Consider the following 19601-nt stretch of genomic DNA (forward strand, 5'->3'; position numbering starts at 1 on the left):
TAAGGCACAGAGGTTGACCTTTTCTTCACAAAGTTGCCCCTTTAGAGCAGCGTAATTACATCTTATTGTGAAAGCTTTACCGGAAGTGGTGTGTGTGGACAGTGTGAGTGTTTCGGCGGAGCGCAGCAGCTTGAAACACAAACCCTTTCTTGGAAACTGATTCCTGGAACTTCCAAAACTGAACTGAGCTGTTTTCTGTCCTGCAGTTCACTGAACACAGAGACACGACTTCACTCACAGCACACAGATCGTTTTTTCTGCTCATGTTTATGAATACAACAGATCGCAACGAGGAATATTTTCTATGTTTCGCTTGCATTCGAGACTATTCGGCTATAATGATGATGAACTATTTACTGTGAGGATCTATTGGATTATTGGACTGTTTTTTCAACAGTTTACCAAACTGGTCGCGCTCCATGATTCTCTTTAATTCAGGTAAAATCATTTTAAACGAATTGCATACATATTTATTTATTTGTGTGTTTTTTAGCAATGTAATACTAGAATAACCAGTAACTATAATTATGTGTTGAGTGTGGCTATTATCGGGTTGTTGTTTTTTTACTAAAATATTTTATTTAGTCAGTTTGTTTTGCAACGTTAACTCAAGTACTATTTTGAGGTTGGCCTTCATGGACTTTACTTGAGTATTCAAATGTTCTGCTACTTCATCTACTCCATTATTTAGAAGAAAACATTGTACTTTTAACTCCACTACATGTATTTGATCGCTTTACTTACTGGTTACTTTTCAGATTCAGATCAATAATAGAAAATATAATCAACAAATAAATATGTTCTTATGGATATAGTTAACACTTTATTGGTCCCTTGGTGAAATTCACAAGCTACCCAGCATTGAATTAATCCAAGTTAGACCCACCTTTACCAGCTACGACATTAAAGTGACGGTCATATTAACAGATTAGTAATTACAATTCAACAATATAATATTCGTCTGAAATAGGCTATTCGGCATGAGTTGTTTTACATTGTGTATCTTAAATATGCTTTGAAGCTAATACTTTGACATGTTTCATGCAGAATGTGGAATTGAGTATATCTACACTATACTAGTTATTGCTACTTTAATTGGAAGTAAAAAGACCTGAGTCTTTCTTCCACCACTGGTGTTACTTGGTTTTGTGCTTTTTAAAATTAAAAACGTTTACTACTTTTTCTTGAGAGAGTAGCAGAATACAACATAAGCTTGCACAAAAATCTTTGTTCAATACCGAACATGCCATGTAACATGTCAACAGGGCTCCTGTCAGTCACAAATGGTTGCCCGAGCATTGACCATTTTCCATCATGAGGAGCGAGGAGCTTCATGCCGTCCCCGTCCCTTTCCTTCACCCAGTGACCCAGCAGAGGACCTTCACTGCATCACCACCACTTTCCAGTATCTACAGACTTCAGGTACACCAGCAGTCTCATGGTTTTTTAATTCATGTTTTATCTTATTGAAATGCAACATCTGACTGTGTTGAGTGCATTAAATATAAGTATAATCTATTTTAAATGGTACATATTTGCAGAGGGGTGATATTGCAGCACATGCTTTGTATTGTGGAAATAATTGTATTGTGGAGTCAAACCTAACCCCACCACTAGTAACACCATTCATGTGGTTATATTCACCAAAGCTATATATGGAAAAGTACAAAATAATGACTGATATCCAACCCTGTCTGATCTCAGGATGGTACTGGCGTTCCATCTCAGCGAGTGAGGCCCGGGAGGCTCTCCTTCAGCAGTCTGAAGGCACGTTTTTTGTACGGGACAGCAGTCATCCTCAGTACATGCTGGCCCTGTCAGTGAAGACCCGCTGTGGACCCACCAGCATACGCATAAACTACAGCAAGGGATCCTTCTGGCTGGACTCCATTTCCCCCAGCTTGCCTCACCTGCAGTCCTTCCCAGATGTTCTTAGCCTCATACAGCACTACAAGGCCACAGGCCACGCGCCACAGAGCCAGGCGTCTGACGACATCCATCCCCAGATAAAGGCTGACTCTGCCAAGCGCGTGGCTAACGACAGCGTAGTGCCTCTAAAGCTTGCGCACCCCCTGCACAAACCAGAGGCCTTCCCTTCTTTGCAGCACCTGACGCGCCTCACCATCAACAGACACGCAAACTGCCCCGACCAGCTGCCACTCCCAAAACCTCTGCTGCGCTACCTGCAAGACTACCCTTTCCATATATGAGGGTCTCTGTCCCTCTGGTGCAGGACACAGAGACAGGAACGTGGGTCAGTGTCACACTCGATGACCACACACTGTGGATCTGGGACAGTTTGACGCCCCAGGCAACTGCTAATGTCCCACAGGGAGCATATTGAAAAAAATGAGCTCAGTCTTATTACAGTGATACTGCTGAATAATATTTTGTCAATTGCAGCTACTGTACATTGAAATTATTTCTACCATGCAAATATGCGAGTTATTTCTCTTTATTTGTGCCAGTTCCCAGAAATTAGAAAATAGTAATATAGGTTTTTCATTATGTGGGACTGAAGTTTGCAAAGATTGTCGAACAAAGGAATGTTTTTTCACTCTTCATGAAATCAATGAAACTGATGAACCATGGCTAAGCCCAGTGATACAGAGGGTACAATAACGGTCTGCACACTGTTAAGCTACAAATACATAGTTTATTTCTCATTTTAAGACAATGTTTTGTGGCAGTGATCTCCTGTAACACATTTGGGCACTATTACGATAATTACAAAATCTCTTAAACATGTTTTTTCACCCTCTATGTGTTATGGCTGTCCTGATACAGCATGTGTTTTTCATTATTTTGTTTGGAATAAGGGGGTACACAAAAGATTTGTGTCACTGTTATGACTTTTCTTCTTTCTGCATGTCTGTATTTTATTGGACATGCTGAATTCTAATCACAATATAATTAGTAATTCAAACAGTTGCGAGTACATTGATAAGATAAGTTGTTACTAATTGTATGAGGGCATGCTGACTCTACTTGACATGCAGGTTGGAAGGCCAGAGGTGGGTAACACGCAATTTTAAAAGACATAATAAAACACAGGCAAGAAATCTTCTTACAAAATCATTACGATGAACATCTGTTTACAAACTGGTTTATTCTCAGAAGAGGATCATATGAAGCCTGTGAATTTGTAAATAAACCTCAGTAATATTTCTCTTTTTTCAAAGTGTGTTCTTTTTCACAGTTGAAAGACTGACAACTTGAACATCCAGATGAATGTGAGGTATTAGTATTGTTTTCACAGAAACACGCCTGAGTTGATTTCCACGCGGTAGAACTGAGCAGTACTGAGAAAGCCTCTTATCAGGATTAGAGAAAGAGCTGCAGTTATTAATACACTTCTCCACCAACTGAGAACACACTCTGAACAGTTCAACCTTTTCAGCACCATCAAAACACTTTTCTCCAATTCATGAAAGTGTATAGATAAGAAAAAGAAAAAAAAACTAGTTCATGTAAAAGTAGCAATACCACAATTTAGTCTTATAACTTATAATGCAATAGCGTTTTTTAGAGTGTATATATATAATTTGATTATGATTATAGATGTGTCAATGTGTAAACATAATTGTAATGTAACTGAGGTGGAGCTAAGTTCAACCTCTTAACATAATGCTGGGAAATGTAACCTATAACAAAGCAACTTATTTTAAAAACTCAGAATATGCTTCATAAAATCTGAATACAAGGTACATACATTTAAGTAAAGGAAGTCTAGTAAAAGGTGCAATATTTTCCCTAAAAGAAATATTGGAGTAAAAGTATGGAAACTTTTACTCCTATAATGGAAATACTCACGTTAAGTACACTCATTTCACATAGATGGATTAACAAGTGGGAACTGCACCAGAGATCAATGCATGTCAGCGGGTTTGTGGTCATTTGAATAGCTGCAAGTGTGTGAGGTAATTTGCACCACTGCAGCACAATATCAACTAAGAGGGGTCCTGTATGTCCTGCCTTGTAAACATGGGAACAGGCACTACATTGGCTGGCATTTTAATAATAACAGCATTAAAATGCATCCTGATCTTGATCTTGAGAATGTGTGTCCAAATCTATTTTCAAAAACCTTCATTCATTTAGCCAATTATGGCCTTTTTGACATGTCATAGTATACATGCTATTACATGCTGTAAATAATCAAATTAATGATGGCTGCTTCAGTTTCAGGGTCCTTATCTTGTGCATGCTGGCCCACTCTTGTGACTGATACACTTGACCTGAGCAATCGTTAATGTTATTAGTAACTCTTGTGCTTTTCCTAATGAGAAGTCAAAATGTCTGCTGTAAAAAAAAAGCCTATTGTGCTTAAATGTTGCATATGTTTCATAGAGACACACTTATTTCATAAAATGACAGATTAATAAAACACTACCATACAGGAAACCTGGGGCCATGTAGGCCTAACAAACACCAGATCAGGACATAGCAACATATTCAGCCTGCACACCCACATCACAGGAAGAAACTCAGCCGAGATCTCATGATAACCATTTTTACCAAAACAAAACACAATTACGACACCAAGCAACTGTATGAGCACACAACAGAAACCTCTATTGGTGCATGTGCACTTGGTGTAGCTCGCAACTTTGCTACTTTTACCCACACAAACAATATGGCCTTATCAGAGCGACACCTTTACAGATTCCAACTGTATAAGTCTCAATCACTCCATGAACAAACTCACTAAACCAACAGAAGAAGATAATATCTTTATGAAAGCATGATCATAAATCATGTCTTAGTTCTGCTGTTTTGAGATTACAAATTGTATTCAAGGGCATATCAACGCTGCTGATGTCTAATGCCTCTGGATAACGTTGATTCCAACTATCTGTATTAATTTGCATAGCATTAAGGAGAATAGGTCAATGAAACAGAATAGTCAGAGCGGTGGCCATGTTTATGTATACTATTGCCATTGCTACTGTTGTAGCACACTAACTTCTGTACTAAAATAATTTACGGACAGTGGTGTACTCACTGAAGTGAGGTTTTGCTGTTATGACTGCAATTGAGTGGTGGAGTGGTAACATGGCGAAGAGAAAATTAGTCAAATTTAGCAACTTAATGCTACATTCACAAATTCTTATCACACCGTAGCACATTGCTATTGCAAGATGAGTGACAACGTTGTTTGTCTATTTTTCTGTAACGGGCTTCAGTCTGTGCTTAGGTGAGGTTCACATGTTGTGGTATGGTTTGCTACATAATCAATGAAGGACATTCCATCTAAAAGTGTACAAATGTGTTGGGCGGAAAATGAAATCTTTGATTTGTAGTGTTCCATCTTCATTTACAAATACCCAATAACAAATATACTGATGCTCACACCTCTGTAGACATCTCACAAGTATTGCCTTTATTACTTTGTAGAGATATTTGCTATTTATCTTGGTCATGTCATTTCCAAGCGGGGGCCTGAGCCAGAGGCCTATGGTGAACATGAATATTATCTGGATATTGCAAATGTCATAATGTCAGGCAATTATGTTGCTGTTCTGTATTATTGTTTTTGACATTAGAAATCTAACAAAAATGTAAGTCTCTAAAATAAAATAATAATAACCAAATTTAATCATAAACATACCCCCCATAATCAGAATAACACAATAAAAAACTAAAGTATGACATGTATAAGGTACATTTTGTATGTGTGTACAATAGAGTATTGTTATCTGTCCCCACCCCCTCACTTCCCTCCTGTTAATCCTCCAGCAGCGCAGTCAGGAGCAGCGACGGAGGCCAACAAAGCACTACTTGGAAACCAATTGGATAGATTTTAAAACCAATCACTAGGTAAGGCTGTTGAATTCACTAAATCTGTCCATTATGATTCAATGGCAATAATATCGTTACACATATATTGTTAACAGATATTCCGCTAACGGACCGATAGTCGCTTGACTTCCGTTATGCTAAGCTACGTTAGCTAGCCGTACCGGTTTGTGATTTAAGAGAAAATACGAGGTTTAACTGAGAAGGAATTACGTAAACACAAACACTGTTGTGGTATTTGGTGTATAATATCATACATATCGCACGTGTATCCCGTTGTACCTTTTGAATAATAGCATTAAGATGCATTATCCGGCTAACGTTAGCCGGTGAGCTCCACAGCTAGCGTCGAGTCTATTGTAAACAGAAACTCCTCGCTAACTCAAATCTAGGTCAGCTAACACGGCTATGAGTCACACTTGTTGGTACCAGCTAGCAACACGTACACGTGTACGTTAGTTTAATCAATGCTCTAACGGGGATGTGGGACGAATGTCTCCATCTTGATCCAGGGGTGGGTCAGAAACACTGGAGCGGAAATGTGTGATCGTGGAAGAGAGTTCCTCGTCTGACTTCTGCGCGAAGCCTTAATCAACACAAGGGACATCATGGGCTCTCCACTTTGCGTGCTGCCCACGTGTCATACCGAGTGTATAACCTAATGTACAGCTGACTCACTGTACACAGCCGTGGTGTCGTGACCACACAGAGCTAAACAGTTAGCCTCGGGTGTTGGTTTCAGACGGGTTTGGCGTTATGTCAACACAGCTGAAGTTTGTGGCTGCTCGTCGGTTCTCACAGGCGGAGAGATGCAAGTTGCATAAGTCCTGAATGCAACCAAGTGGACCTCCCTGGTAGATGGTGCTCTCGTCTCATAACCTTTGTGTTCTGCAGCTATGGCAGCAATCAGGAAAAAGCTGGTCATAGTGGGAGACGGAGCCTGCGGGAAGACCTGTCTGCTCATCGTGTTCAGTAAGGACCAGTTTCCAGAGGTCTACGTGCCCACGGTCTTTGAGAACTACGTTGCTGACATTGAAGTGGACAGCAAACAGGTACGAATGATGTTGCTCTTCTCAGCATTTCCGACTAAAATCAGCATTATGTAACTTATAACAAGTGCTGGTTATATTATCTTTCCACACCATCTCATCAACAATCGTACTAAATACGTTCAACTCACACAAATCAATCTGACATCACTTTGGCTGAATCATATATTTTATTTACTGTCCACTATTTCACTTGTCTGAATCTTTATTGTGAAACGTATGCATGTAATAGTCCATACGGACACTTATTCAGTTGTGCATGTTTTTAAAAGTTACAGTCTTAACAACTCTGTATCTGATTTTATAGATGAAACTTACATTTGTGCATCGTCAAAATTACGATGATTCAGTAATTAACTGTATAGTGATTACAAAATATTAAATTGGGATTTTGAACACTCGTGGCAGTCTGTTACATTGGGAGTAATGAATGATAAAACCAAGGCGTTATTATGCTAGCATTAACACTTACCGTCAATCCAGATTTGAGCAAAATCTAATCAATTTCATCCATGAATCTGTTGAAAACAGTTACATAAACAGTGACTGATAAGTGCAACATTGAGAGAACATGGTGTCTTGGTTAAAGTAACTATGTTAGGGTGTTGTTTCATGGAAAGTTGTTCATCAGAGTAGCATTGTAATAGATAACTATTTTTGAAAACAGGATATTGCTTTGTATGCACTCGTTATGTCTATATAACATCACACCCATAGACCTATAGCATCATGACTATGGTTTGGCTTCACGTGGTCGATAACTTTCTAACTCTAATTGCAGGTTGAGTTAGCACTCTGGGATACAGCAGGCCAAGAAGACTACGACAGACTGCGCCCTCTCTCCTATCCAGACACTGATGTCATCCTCATGTGCTTCTCCATCGACAGCCCTGACAGTCTTGGTAAGTTGAAACAGAGCGCTGACGCTGTTGTTAATGTTCGTGGTACAATCTTTACATTTTACATGAAAATGTCATCTAAATCCCAGCAAATGCAAAAGGATTATTCAGAGCGTAAAAACAGTTCAGTTGCATTAATATATTTAAGAGGGAAGGAGACGGACAAGTTTACAATTTAAAAATACTTAATAATGTTGTGTTAAGAATCAGCCACAAACAAAATGGTTGGCATATTTGTTGAACATGAGGAAGCATTTGAGCACACTCCTCTGGTGATTGTACCACATGTGAGTGTTTGCTAACTTTTGTACACAACTGAAAACTAACTTAACAAGACATTTATTGCATTATGAAACCTATGAGCAACCTGTGCATCACCCTCATCTCACCGACCTGCACCATGTAGCTGTGTCTATGTTCTGACTGATGTCGTCTTGTCCCCCCCTCCCATTTAGAGAATATTCCTGAGAAGTGGACTCCTGAGGTGAAACACTTCTGCCCTAATGTTCCCATTATACTAGTGGGAAATAAAAAAGACCTGCGTAACGACGAGCACACCCGGAGGGAACTTGCCAAAATGAAGCAGGTAAAACAGTTTAAAACAAACACAGACAGTCCTCTGGGGGTGAATCCCTGTTTATCTAAACTAATCCTGACTTTTTCTAAAGGAACCTGTGAAACCAGAGGATGGACGGGACATGGCTAACAGGATCGGTGCCTTTGGTTACATGGAGTGCTCTGCAAAAACAAAGGATGGCGTGAGGGAAGTGTTCGAGATGGCCACCAGGGCTGCACTACAGGCCAAGCGGGGAAAGAAGAGCAATAAATGTGTCCTACTGTAAACGGGGCACGAGGACTGCTTCCTACAGGGGGAAAGAAGAAGGAGCATTAGGTCAAACCTACCCCCAAACACACCCACACAAAAGACTGTTCTCCCCAGTTTTTACTAAAGGTGTAATGCTTTTACCTTTTTTTGTCTTAAGCAAAAGTAGTCAGGTTCTGTCAGTATTCAATTTTGAGGTTATGGAAAATACTTTTTTTTGTACTTTAACATGAGTAAATTTGCCATAATGAAACCTCCTTTATCAACATGTACTATGTAATCAAAGAGGTCAGCGAGGGGACCGGCTGTGTCATACCTGCCAACTACAGTTAAGTGCTAAAGCCCTGCCTGCTGATCTGAGGAATGTTTCCACAGCCAACTAGGGTGAAGTACCTGTACACTGTGACCCATAGTCCTTTAATTATTTCAGACAGACAGACGCACACATGAAGTCAAAATTTGTTTGTGTGCTTCCTATATGAATCCTATGTGCATTATGATCACTTGCACAATATGAGACTGGAAACTCATTTTGTTAAAACGCAAATGGAAACTTAGTGTTTTGTGTAATAAATTACTTTGTAAGAATCTTGATCATTTGCATCACTTATTTGCTAAACACGGAATGACACTTAACTCAGTGAGTTATAAATCAGCCTGGGACACAAAATAAACATTTTCTTTAAGAGTTTGGACCAAACTTTTTTAACTACACATTTCAGAGTTGTGGTCAGGGTCCTGGATCAGCCTATAGCTGTATTATTGATTAATACAAGCCAATCTTTGGCCACCTCATCAATACAGCCAGACAAATGTAGGAGTTTTGAGGGCGATGATTGCTTTTTGAAAGATAAAACATTTTTTAATTACTGTAGTTCCTAAAAGTAAGAAAAATATTGACTGAGCTAGACACGTCTCGTCCATCTGTGATAAGCTAATATCGTGGAGGCTCATCTAGTCGACAATGGTTTATTTAACATACATTATTATAACAACAAAATTGACGATTCTTTTCTTTGGAATTTTTGTAAAACAAAGCAAGACATAATTTTCCAACACCACCTCAAGTCATTCAGTTTTATAATTAATGAGCAAATACCTGATATGAACAATGCTATATTTTGAAAATGCAACACAATATTTCCTCAAGTGTTGCATATAAGAAAAGAATTTTACATAAAGATGACTTATTTTACTATCATGTCTTAGGCACACTTAGCTTGAACTGATGCAGTCTCATAAACAAATGAAGGTTATAAGTAAATATTTTTGTAAACCCTGTTTACATCAATGTAATCACCTCTCGGTATAATACAGTTCAACAGTACCTCAAACTACAGCCCTAAAAAATGACCATTAAGTTGAATCAACACCGCTCAAACAATTGCAACAAACGGTGAGCATTTCAACCTTCATGATAGAGTTTACTGCAGGGCTGTTATACTGGACTGCATGTTTTAGCTAGGTGGACCTAATAAACTGGCAACTGAGTAGACAAAAAGTATTTGACAGTCAAATGAGACCGCAGTAATCTTACGTTGTTCATTGTGAGCCACAAAATAAAAAAGATGAGGACGTTAGGAAGTGAGGATGTTCATGTGTGGATTCACTTTTGAAAGGCCACATCTGAACATTTGTGGTCTGAAAGCAACAACAACAGCTTTCTCTTGTATCTGATGTGACATCAGCAGTGCTTTATGTGTGATTTCTTTTCATCCAAAAATAAATCTACAGAGTGATAAAATGATTCCCAATTTAACTTAACATAACACATTCATTACCATAGAATGTGTGTTCTACCCAAGAAAGCAAATCATATGTGGTTTATAACCCTGCTGCAGAAAAAACGCTGCTCAATACGGTCTTGTTTCTCTGATGAAAAGCTACAGGCATCAGAAGTGGTTGTGATACTCATCAGTTTTAAAGTCATTCATTCTTCTTGGCTGGAAGTCGTGAGCGGCCGAGAAACACCGGTAGCAGAGCTAGAGCTCCCAGAGCCGCAGCCACTAACGGTCGGTAAAACAGCCAAGCTACTCCGATGGTGAGAAGGGAGAGAGAGCAGGAGACACACAGGCCAAAGATCTTCAGCCCCACAGACACAAGCTCTCTGAGAACAGGAACCCAATCCACTGTAGGCACACAATAGAGTATTAAGAACAATAAATTGCAGGGAAAGACATCCATTATCTGCTTTTATTGTATAGCTTATATGATGATTTTGAAAATGTTTTGTCAAGTGTCTTTGAGTACCAAGAAAAGCGCTATATACATTTAATGTATTATTATTATCATGTCTGATGCAGATGTACAGCAGCAGTGAATGTGCGTTTACCCAGTGTGTAGATGATGCGCATGGTCAGCTGAATGCTGAGGAACATGAGGGCCCAGCCTGCAGCCCTGAGGCCCCATGTCTTCAAACTGTTGTTCTGGAGTTCTTTATCAAAAACCTCCTACAGAAAGCGATACAACTGCATCAACAACCAGAACCAAAGGCCACAAGGAAAATAGTATGTAACTAGACACAATTTGATTTTAATTGGATTTGTTTGGAGGAGGAGAGGGACAAATTAAACAAATCAAATTGACTAAAAATAACACAATGTCCAAGAAACAAAATAAAATCCACACTGACCTCTGCAGAGAGCTCGTCTAGGTAGAGGATCTCCAGTGTGTCTCCTGACTTGGTTTTAAAAGGCATCAGCTGCTCTCCTCTCTGCATGGCTACGATACTGACCTGAAAAACAGTCGTCCTTCATCACATTGAACGAGATCACAATTCAAGACAGCGGGTGAACGATTATTTCATTGTCAGAAAATGTATATGCAAATATCCTAATTATTGGTGAATAATTTTTCATTAAAAAATGTCAAAACATTCACTGGTCCTGGCTTATCACATATGAGGATATACCACTTTTCTCTATCATATGTGAAAGTGAACATCTTTGGGTTTCGAGCTATTGTCCGGGCTTCACATCGGGCTGATGGAAACTAAATACTAATTGTATATACTTTATCCTACTCTTCATAGTATACTGTTTTTGTACATACTTTTTGATTAATCATTTAAATTGTCAAGAGAGTTCTCAAAGCCCAAAAGGGACATCTTATATTTGTTTAGTGTTTTCCCATCAACACATTACAAAACAGCAAATGCAACAAATCCTATGAAGCTAGGAACAGTAAACCTTTGTTAAATATCCAAATAAATGTTTCTTAATTTTCTGTTGATCACCTGGTCCATCTCATTCATTGTTTAGCACTAGTGAAACAGTTGAGGTAGTTTATCAAAGATTTTGATGCATGCGATAAACACCAACATATTGGGCATTACATAGTCAGGACTCAGTGGAAATGCATGCAGTAAATATGACTGAAATGTCAACAGAAGTGAAATTAATATGGTAACTGCTCATTTGCAGCACTTACAATTTGAGCCCGGCCGAGGGGAGATGTCTCCCCACTCAGGCCAGCAAAGGAGAATCTCACACGCACATCTCCAACCTTATGAAAAAAACAACAACCGAATACAGAACAACATACAATAAATGCTGCACTCATTTAGTACACATAGCTAGAACCCAGAACTTAATGTACATGTGAGAAGTTCACATCATAATGCTCACCTCCGGCCTGCGTGGGTTTTGAGTGTGATAGAAATAATCATCATCAACGGTGAGAAAAGGGGCCAAGTTAACGGTAGAAAAATCCCTTAGGCTCAGCGTCCGGAAGTTATTTATCTGTTCCACGAGGCCTGAGAAAGAACAGTTGACTTAACTAAACCCAACAATGGGACACACGATATAGTATCTGCGTAATTTCGGCATGTAATGTGTAAATGTCAGTAAAGATACCTTTAGACAGACTAAAAGGTCCAACTCCGACTTCAGGAGCCACGACTGTGACACTCTCAACTGCCATGGCACTAAGATTCAAAGATTACATTAAAGATCAACTAGACATAAACAAACACACAAACATTATATTTTGAATGTCACGTAATATAATAGACTAATCTATACAAATATTTGAATACCTTGGATTCTGGTGGCCAATTTCTTTATCAAAATTACGACTGTTGACCAACTCTGATTTCCACTCCGTGTCTAAAGAAAAGGAATTATAAAGCGTCAATTCGCATCACACATCTAAACAATGTATACAACTTCAACCAGAGTCAAGCTCAACATGTTGTTACTAAACACTAAGAAAAACAACTCACTGTAGTTGTACGTCGTCTCAGTTTTGGTCTCACCGTCCTCTTGGTAGTCCCTGTAAGTAGTCACACAGTAACAACGTATCCCTGGGGTGCATCATGCTCTGTATAACAGGCAACATTTGTTTCACATGACCCCACCCTAAATGTTGACATAGCCTCACAATAGACTTACTTGCTCTCGTGGTACTCCACCCACTGATACATCTCCACCTGCCTCTTCAGCTTCACTGCCTGCACGGCAACTCTGTAATTGGGGTCATGGAGGGGCTACACAGACACAGGGGGGAGAGGATTCATCACCTGAAGTAAGTTTGACTTCAGTATCGCTCTAATTTAGGAACTTAGCCAAACAGAATAAAACAAACAAATGTTCAAAAACAAGTGAGAAAATACAGAATACTTACGGACCGACACAGGATTTCAGAGATAGAGATATAGTTTTTTGAATACATTGCAAAAAAAATATTGAATTAGATTTTTTTTTTTTTTACTGAAACAAACATTTATTTAGATTATATATATATATATTCTTAAAGGAAAGCTACTTATAAAAAGCTTTTTCAAATAAAAAAAATGTTTTTTTTATTACAAGCAAAGCACAATAAAAAAGTGCTAAATTCAATACTGAGAGCAGTAAGATAGCAGCAAACAACTACCGTTGAAGAAGAAGTTGCATGCTTGCTTTCTGTGCATGCTTGTGTATATGTGAGTTTGCTCCACTGGCTACCTCATGGCCACTGCTCTGCACTGCCATGTACACCAGTTACAGCTTGTAACGGCGTACAAACGTAGCGCCCACCCGCTGTCAGCACTTTCACCGTAATTTCTTAGCCCCGTTAGCTGCTGGCTCAGCCGTTGCCATGTTAAAAGCTGTTGAGAAGCAATGGAAATTCTCCCAATTTTGTATTTAGCACCATTAAGTTATGAAACAACATACTTTACTGCAAGTCCAAATTAGAGTGCGTCTACTCTTAACACCATATATACACACACACGTATCTTTCCTGTGCCCACTCCTGTTTGTGTTTTATTGTGTTGATCTCTTTTCTCCAGTGTTCACCAGCGTTTAATTAATAAACGGTAGGCCTCACTGTGTGGAAGTGACTGGGATCAGCCTTTCATGTGTAAAGCCCCATCAAGCCTGACTGAAACATTACTTTCCATACTTTGTAAAAAAAATAGTTACAAATAAATACATTCTTGTGGTGTGGTTGGAGAAAGAAGTGTGACAAAACAGAGAGTACAGTCACCTGTGAGGTCCGCAGCTGTGAAGACAGATGAACTAAGCGGTTGTTGTTCTGCAGGTCGAGGCTGGAGAAAGGCCCCAACAACACGACCTGAGAAAGGCCCTCATTCAGGGAAGATGCCGTTTGCAAAGCCCGTCCCTAAGGTCAGAAACAGTTGCAGAGAGTTAGTCTGCTGTTACATCACCATGCAGTATACCACAGCAATGCTAATTGGAATAGTGTACAGTGTGGCTTTCATGTGATATACATAAATGCAGCTTTTTTTTTTTACCCCACTGTGTGTGTATTTCTTACCTCGTTGGTAAAAAGAACATAAAATGAAAGGAAAAACAGTCCGACACCAACAACTGTTCCTCCTGCAGTTTCACTTAATCTCTCCAGGAATCCAGGGTTGGACTTAACAGATACACACTTGTGTTGTTTTGGGTCTGAAAACTGAGACAATAATGCAGGTTAAGTGACAATAATAATGCAGGTTAAGTGACAATAATAAACACAGCTAAAAAACATACTCTGAGTATGGTGAAGCCAAACTGGCTGCATCAAGTCAAACAAAGAACATTATTTGTATTTAGATATGGTCGTCTTTTGCAATTATATAATGTTTTTAAAACTTTTACTTTAACGTCTTGGAACATTTTATCTGTACATTACTCCCAGCCAGATTTGCAAATCTCCTGTAAACAACGAATGAGGCCACCTGCTTTGCACATTTGTGACATTAATTTGATTAGATAGATTCATCACTACCAGGCTTGTAACACTGTAACATTCCCACGATACTACCAGGCTGATGAAAGTACTGTAACATTCCCACGTTAAGGTTACTACCAGGCTTGTGAAAGTACTCGAACATTACCAGACTAAAGTTAGTCTATTGAGTGTCCCAGATCACAGATCAACTGACACACCTCTTTGGCTCTGTGCCCATTTTACGTAATGCATACAAAATGTGTCGAATAAGTATCACAACTTGTTTTTAAATGTCAGTCCCAGTGCTCAAGCAAGACATTCAACTAACTGGCGACTAACGTTGCGTCGCCTTAAATGATCGACTTAAGCTAACGCTAGCTGGTGTTGTTAGTTAACGCTATATTAACTGACGTTAGGTTAATACTTTACCAAGTTCACTGAAGCTATAACGAATGCGGTAGTTCAGGACGCAATTACGCTGATTGCAGGAACAATTCACGTTATTGTTTATGACTTAAAACCAACTCACGTTAACAAAACCACTTACTGTCTGTGCCGAAGACATCTCTCTGACTTGTTCAACGCCGCAGTCAAACAGTAACGTCGGCTAAAGTTGCAGCTTACAAAGATGCCCAACGGTCGCTAGTTGAAACATCCACGGAATATGAGAGAGGGACTCAGAAACACTTTCATTTACTCCCCGGCGTAGACCGAAATTCGCCCGGGTGGGCGGAGTCGGCGTAAAATATCAGAAGTATTTCCCACCATGCCGTCCGAGTGCCGTGGCGTATTTAACAAGCACAACCCCAAAGAAACCTTTTTCGACCAAGACGTCTCAGTCTCAAGGAAATATGGGTAACTGAGTCTTTTGTAGTCGCTGAGCCTGAGCTTGTTAGTGCTGCAATTTCTTCAGAAATTTCGTTTGCTATTTTGATGTTATCGAAATTATTTCGTTTTTTGTTGAGAGTTCATGTATTTTTTAATCCAGAATTTAGACCTAGTTGGAAAATGAAACAAACATACAACATCTGATTTTCTGCATGTGTGTTGGTCTCAGTAGTGTTGGAGTGAGTACATATTTTGTTCATATTATGGTATCCAGTACATCTAGTATATTATTTAGGTAGAATTTTGATGGAGGCCTACTTGTATTTTACTTTAGTATTTCCACGTTATGGTACTTTTCATACTCCAATCACAAGGTAAATATAGTATATTTTACTCCATTGTACATGACACCATCTTTATTTAATACCTCAATCTGCAATGACTGGGAAAACCCACCTCTTATAGCCAATCAGACAGACACACACACACACACACACACACACACACACACACACACACACACACACATACATACATGCACAGACGTGGCAGTCTTAAAAGGATTATTGCAAAGTCGAACACAGAAGGAATTAGTGTCACTTATCATCATCATATCTGTAATAAATGCACACAGACGCATGCATGATACTGCAACAGGCTAGACTGGGAGTCGGTGAGGCAGAGAGAACAGGTGAAGAGACGGTTAGGATGGAGGAATATGATATTATTGTGCTTGGAACTGGACTTAAGGTAAGACAACTTGTGTTAATTGTAAAATAGGTACGATATGAGGAAAATTACAACTTACATTACTATTCACATTTTGTATTGAGAATCTAAAGATATTCTGAATAAGATAATCCTTTATTAGTTCTGCAGAGGGGGTATCTTTCATGTGTTCTCTGAACTACTTTTACTCTTTAATGCTTCATACAATAAGTGGTGGTTAAGTTTGTTTATGAGTAAAATGGTCACACTTGTACTGATTATTCACTTGCAGACCATCTGAGCTCCTGTTGGCTGTTAAACGGATTTACAACAATGCAATGATATCATTATGTGACACACAGTGTGTCTCTAACTGCTTCACTGTCTCTCTCAGGAATGTATCCTGTCTGGTTTATTGTCTCAAAGTGGGAAAAAGGTTCTTCACATTGACAGAAATCCTTACTATGGAGGCGAGAGTGCATCCATTTCTCCCCTTGAGGAGGTTTGTTCACACAAACACAAACATCAGCCAACATCCTCCACTTGACAAAGCTGCTGCTACATCATTTGTCGTCTTTAATATTCTTCTACATTTGCAGCTGTTCAAGAAGTTTAAGGTTCCAGGACCTGCTAAGTCTATGGACCGCGGAAAAGAGTGGAACATCGACCTTATCCCCAAATTCTTTCTCGCCAATGGTGAGAGCAAAGTGCATGTGAACTCGTGATTTGTGCAATATTGTAGTATAAATGAGTGTACTGTCATTTTCTCTGCTGTGTCTTTGCATTAGGTGAGCTGGTGAAAATCTTGGTGCACACTGAGGTTACTCGATATCTGGACTTCAAAGTTGTTGACGGCAGCTATGTATACAAAGCCGGCAAAGTGCACAAAGTCCCCGGCACAGAGGAAGATGCCATGCATTCTTCAGGTGATGAATCTGAAGAATGATTAATGCACAGTGATGAATCATAACTCTCTTTAATGGAATTCCATAAAACATTTCTGTTTCAGATCTGATGGGCATGTTTGACAAGAGAAGGTTCAAGAAGCTGCTGCTCTTTGCCCTGAACTTTGACGTGAGAAACCCTCGGACCTGCCAGGACGTGGATCCTAACAAGATGACCACACGGGACCTTTTCTGCCGCTTTGACCTGGGGCTAGACGTCATGGAGTTCACAGGTCATGCCATAGCTTTACACAGCACTGACAGGTCAGTCACAAGAATGATTTGCATGAACCAGAAAAGAAAAAGAAAAAAACGATGACATGTGATTAAACCTTCCTGGTCTGGTTTACTGTCTTCCGGGGTTCCTGCAGCTACCTGGACCAGCCGTGTGGGGAAACCATCAGACGGATCAGGCTGTACTCTGAGTCTCTGTCCCGCCACAACTCCAGTCCATACATCTACCCTGTGTACGGGCTGGGAGAACTACCACAGGGATTTGCCAGGTTACAAAATAATTAATCAGATTTCTCCCTAAATACTTCCATAAAAAGTTCCAGTTTGCCTTCTCATTATGTTTAGTGCAGTGCAATCAACATCAAGTAGGAAACATGGTGTGACATTCTGCATAGTGAAACATACATCATGATGTAAATCAATGTCAGAATTTTGACCTTCTAGATCAGTGGTTCTCAACCTTTTTTCAGTGTTGTCTTTGAAACATGTTTTCAGCCAAGTACCCCCTAACAATTGCAAAATATAAAAAAATATAAAAATAAAACGATGTAACACACAGTGCAGTCATACACAGTGTCTGTTTTATATAGAATATATACAATTATCTTTATGCATTTACACTTTTAATTGAATATGTATTAAATAACTATTTTTAAAGGATTTTTTGAATGGATGCTAATTTTGTATATATATATATGTATTTTTTAAAGCTCACGTACCCCCATTTGAGAACCACTGCTCTAGAAGTTTGCAATATTTTTTTTATCACAATCCGGTATTATATTAGCCAACCTGAATCTGTGTGTTTCAGACTGAGTGCAGAGTACGGAGGAACTTTCCTCTTGAACAGAACAGTGGATGAGCTTGTGATGGACAGTGGCAAAGTGAAAGCTGTGAAGTCTGAGGGGAAGGCAAGTGTGTGTTCATGTGGAGGATAGGTAGAGAAGCTGGGATGTTTGGAGAAAATGTCCTGTAGCCCAATTGTGCACTGAGTGATTTTATCTTGTGGTCTCTTTAACAGCTGTTCCACTGTAAACAGCTCATCTGTGACCCCAGCTACGTTCCTAATCGAGTGAGGAAAGTGGGCCGTGTGATTAGAGTCATCTGTTTATTAAATCATCCAGTTAAAAACACCCACGAGGCGCACTCCTGTCAAATCATCATCCCTCAAACTCAGCTCAACAGGAAATCTGGTACTTTGGCTACTTTTATTTTTTTCTGCTAAAGCAAGAAAAGTAAATCATGTGTTCATGTACATGTGTATTGCAGTACACAGATTCTTTGTAAACAAAAGATTACGGTAAATGTTGTCTATGGAAACCTCTTCTGTTTCTCCACGTAGACATTTACATATCTGTAGTGTCGTATGTCCACAACGTGGCCTCCGATGGGATGTACATCGCCACAGTGAGCACGACTGCAGAAACCAGCAAACCAGAGGACGAAGTTCAGCCAGGGCTGGAGCTTCTGGAGCCCGTCATGCAAAAGTTAGTGACATGTTTCAATCTTTAATGTCATTGTTTACTGTTTATTTTTTCATTTACATTTTAAACAACATTTTAATTATGTTATTTCCTGTCACCACCCTGAATCTAGATTTGTTTCAATCAACCACATGCTAGTTCCCAATGAAGATGGAAAAAAGAGTCAGGTAATAAGGACATTTCTGTGCAAAAAAATAAATAAATGGGGTGAAGTGTGTTAGGTCCAGCACTATTTCAATGTCTCCTCACTCCTCTGTCTTCATTAGATATTTGTGTCCCGCTCATATGATGCATTAAACCACTTTGAGGCTGAATGTGAGGACATCAAAGACATGTACCACCGGATAACGGGAGCAGAGCTCAGCTTCGGAGGATCACAGAGACACCAGTCCCACAACTCTGATGATGACTGAGAGAGACTTTCAACATCAGAACCAAATAATTAAACGGCTGAAAGGTCATAACAGTATGGATGATTATTCCAGCTGCAATGCAGAGGGTGTGTTATGTAGCATGTAGAGTGAATTGTGTGTATAGTGTGTAAATGTTGGGTGTCTCCATGTTTAGCCATTTCTCCCTTTTGTGACATTCTGTAAACCACTGACAATTTGAAAAAACATCTTTTTCTTTTGTCCTTTTAAGTTTCAATCATCGTCAGGGTGCTTTGTAAAAAC

General features: G+C 39.4%; 4 protein-coding genes across 4 annotated transcripts; 3 read left to right on the forward strand and 1 right to left on the reverse strand.

The window, feature by feature from the left end:
• Positions 1–1283: 1283 nt before the first annotated feature.
• LOC306736873 (cytokine-inducible SH2-containing protein-like) lies at positions 1284–2210 on the forward strand (the record flags this gene model as incomplete). The annotated part of the gene is made up of 2 exons (XM_079218558.1): positions 1284–1422; positions 1705–2210. 2 exons carry the CDS (start codon positions 1284–1286, stop codon positions 2208–2210), a joined length of 645 nt encoding a protein of 214 aa, XP_079074684.1.
• A 3523-nt stretch (positions 2211–5733) lies between these two features.
• LOC306736902 (rho-related GTP-binding protein RhoA-B) lies at positions 5734–9164 on the forward strand. The gene is made up of 5 exons (XM_079218589.1): positions 5734–5820; positions 6694–6851; positions 7630–7750; positions 8203–8333; positions 8416–9164. The coding sequence occupies exons 2-5, from the start codon at positions 6696–6698 to the stop codon at positions 8587–8589; spliced, it is 582 nt and encodes a 193-aa protein (XP_079074715.1). The 5' UTR covers positions 5734–5820; positions 6694–6695; the 3' UTR covers positions 8590–9164.
• A 361-nt stretch (positions 9165–9525) lies between these two features.
• Positions 9526–15294, reverse strand: tmem43 (transmembrane protein 43; the record flags this gene model as incomplete). Its single annotated transcript, XM_079218350.1, has 12 exons — positions 9526–10699; positions 10903–11020; positions 11203–11304; positions 12000–12074; positions 12197–12324; positions 12425–12495; positions 12607–12676; positions 12793–12842; positions 12962–13056; positions 14040–14174; positions 14331–14471; positions 15277–15294. 12 exons carry the CDS (start codon positions 15292–15294, stop codon positions 10497–10499), a joined length of 1206 nt encoding a protein of 401 aa, XP_079074476.1. The 3' UTR covers positions 9526–10496.
• A 971-nt stretch (positions 15295–16265) lies between these two features.
• On the forward strand, positions 16266–19414 carry LOC306737225 (rab GDP dissociation inhibitor beta; the record flags this gene model as incomplete). Its single annotated transcript, XM_079218936.1, has 11 exons — positions 16266–16307; positions 16660–16767; positions 16865–16961; positions 17054–17191; positions 17275–17473; positions 17581–17712; positions 18255–18354; positions 18465–18636; positions 18786–18930; positions 19040–19094; positions 19194–19414. The coding sequence occupies 11 exons, from the start codon at positions 16266–16268 to the stop codon at positions 19338–19340; spliced, it is 1335 nt and encodes a 444-aa protein (XP_079075062.1). The 3' UTR covers positions 19341–19414.
• Between the last annotated feature and the right edge of the window lie 187 nt (positions 19415–19601).

Source organism: Taurulus bubalis (assembly GCF_910589615.1).
Source record: "Taurulus bubalis genome assembly, chromosome: 5".
NCBI classification, from domain to species: domain Eukaryota; kingdom Metazoa; phylum Chordata; class Actinopteri; order Perciformes; family Cottidae; genus Taurulus; species Taurulus bubalis.

Bases quoted from the DNA above. Each gene is read 5' to 3' on its own strand.
- LOC306736902 (XM_079218589.1), top strand. From the start codon at position 6,696: ATGGCAGCAATCAGGAAAAAGCTGGTCATAGTGGGAGACGGAGCCTGC. The intron at 6,852-7,629 runs GTACGAATGATG...CTCTAATTGCAG, and splicing joins TTGAAGTGGACAGCAAACAG to GTTGAGTTAGCACTCTGGGA. The intron at 7,751-8,202 runs GTAAGTTGAAAC...CCTCCCATTTAG, and splicing joins CGACAGCCCTGACAGTCTTG to AGAATATTCCTGAGAAGTGG.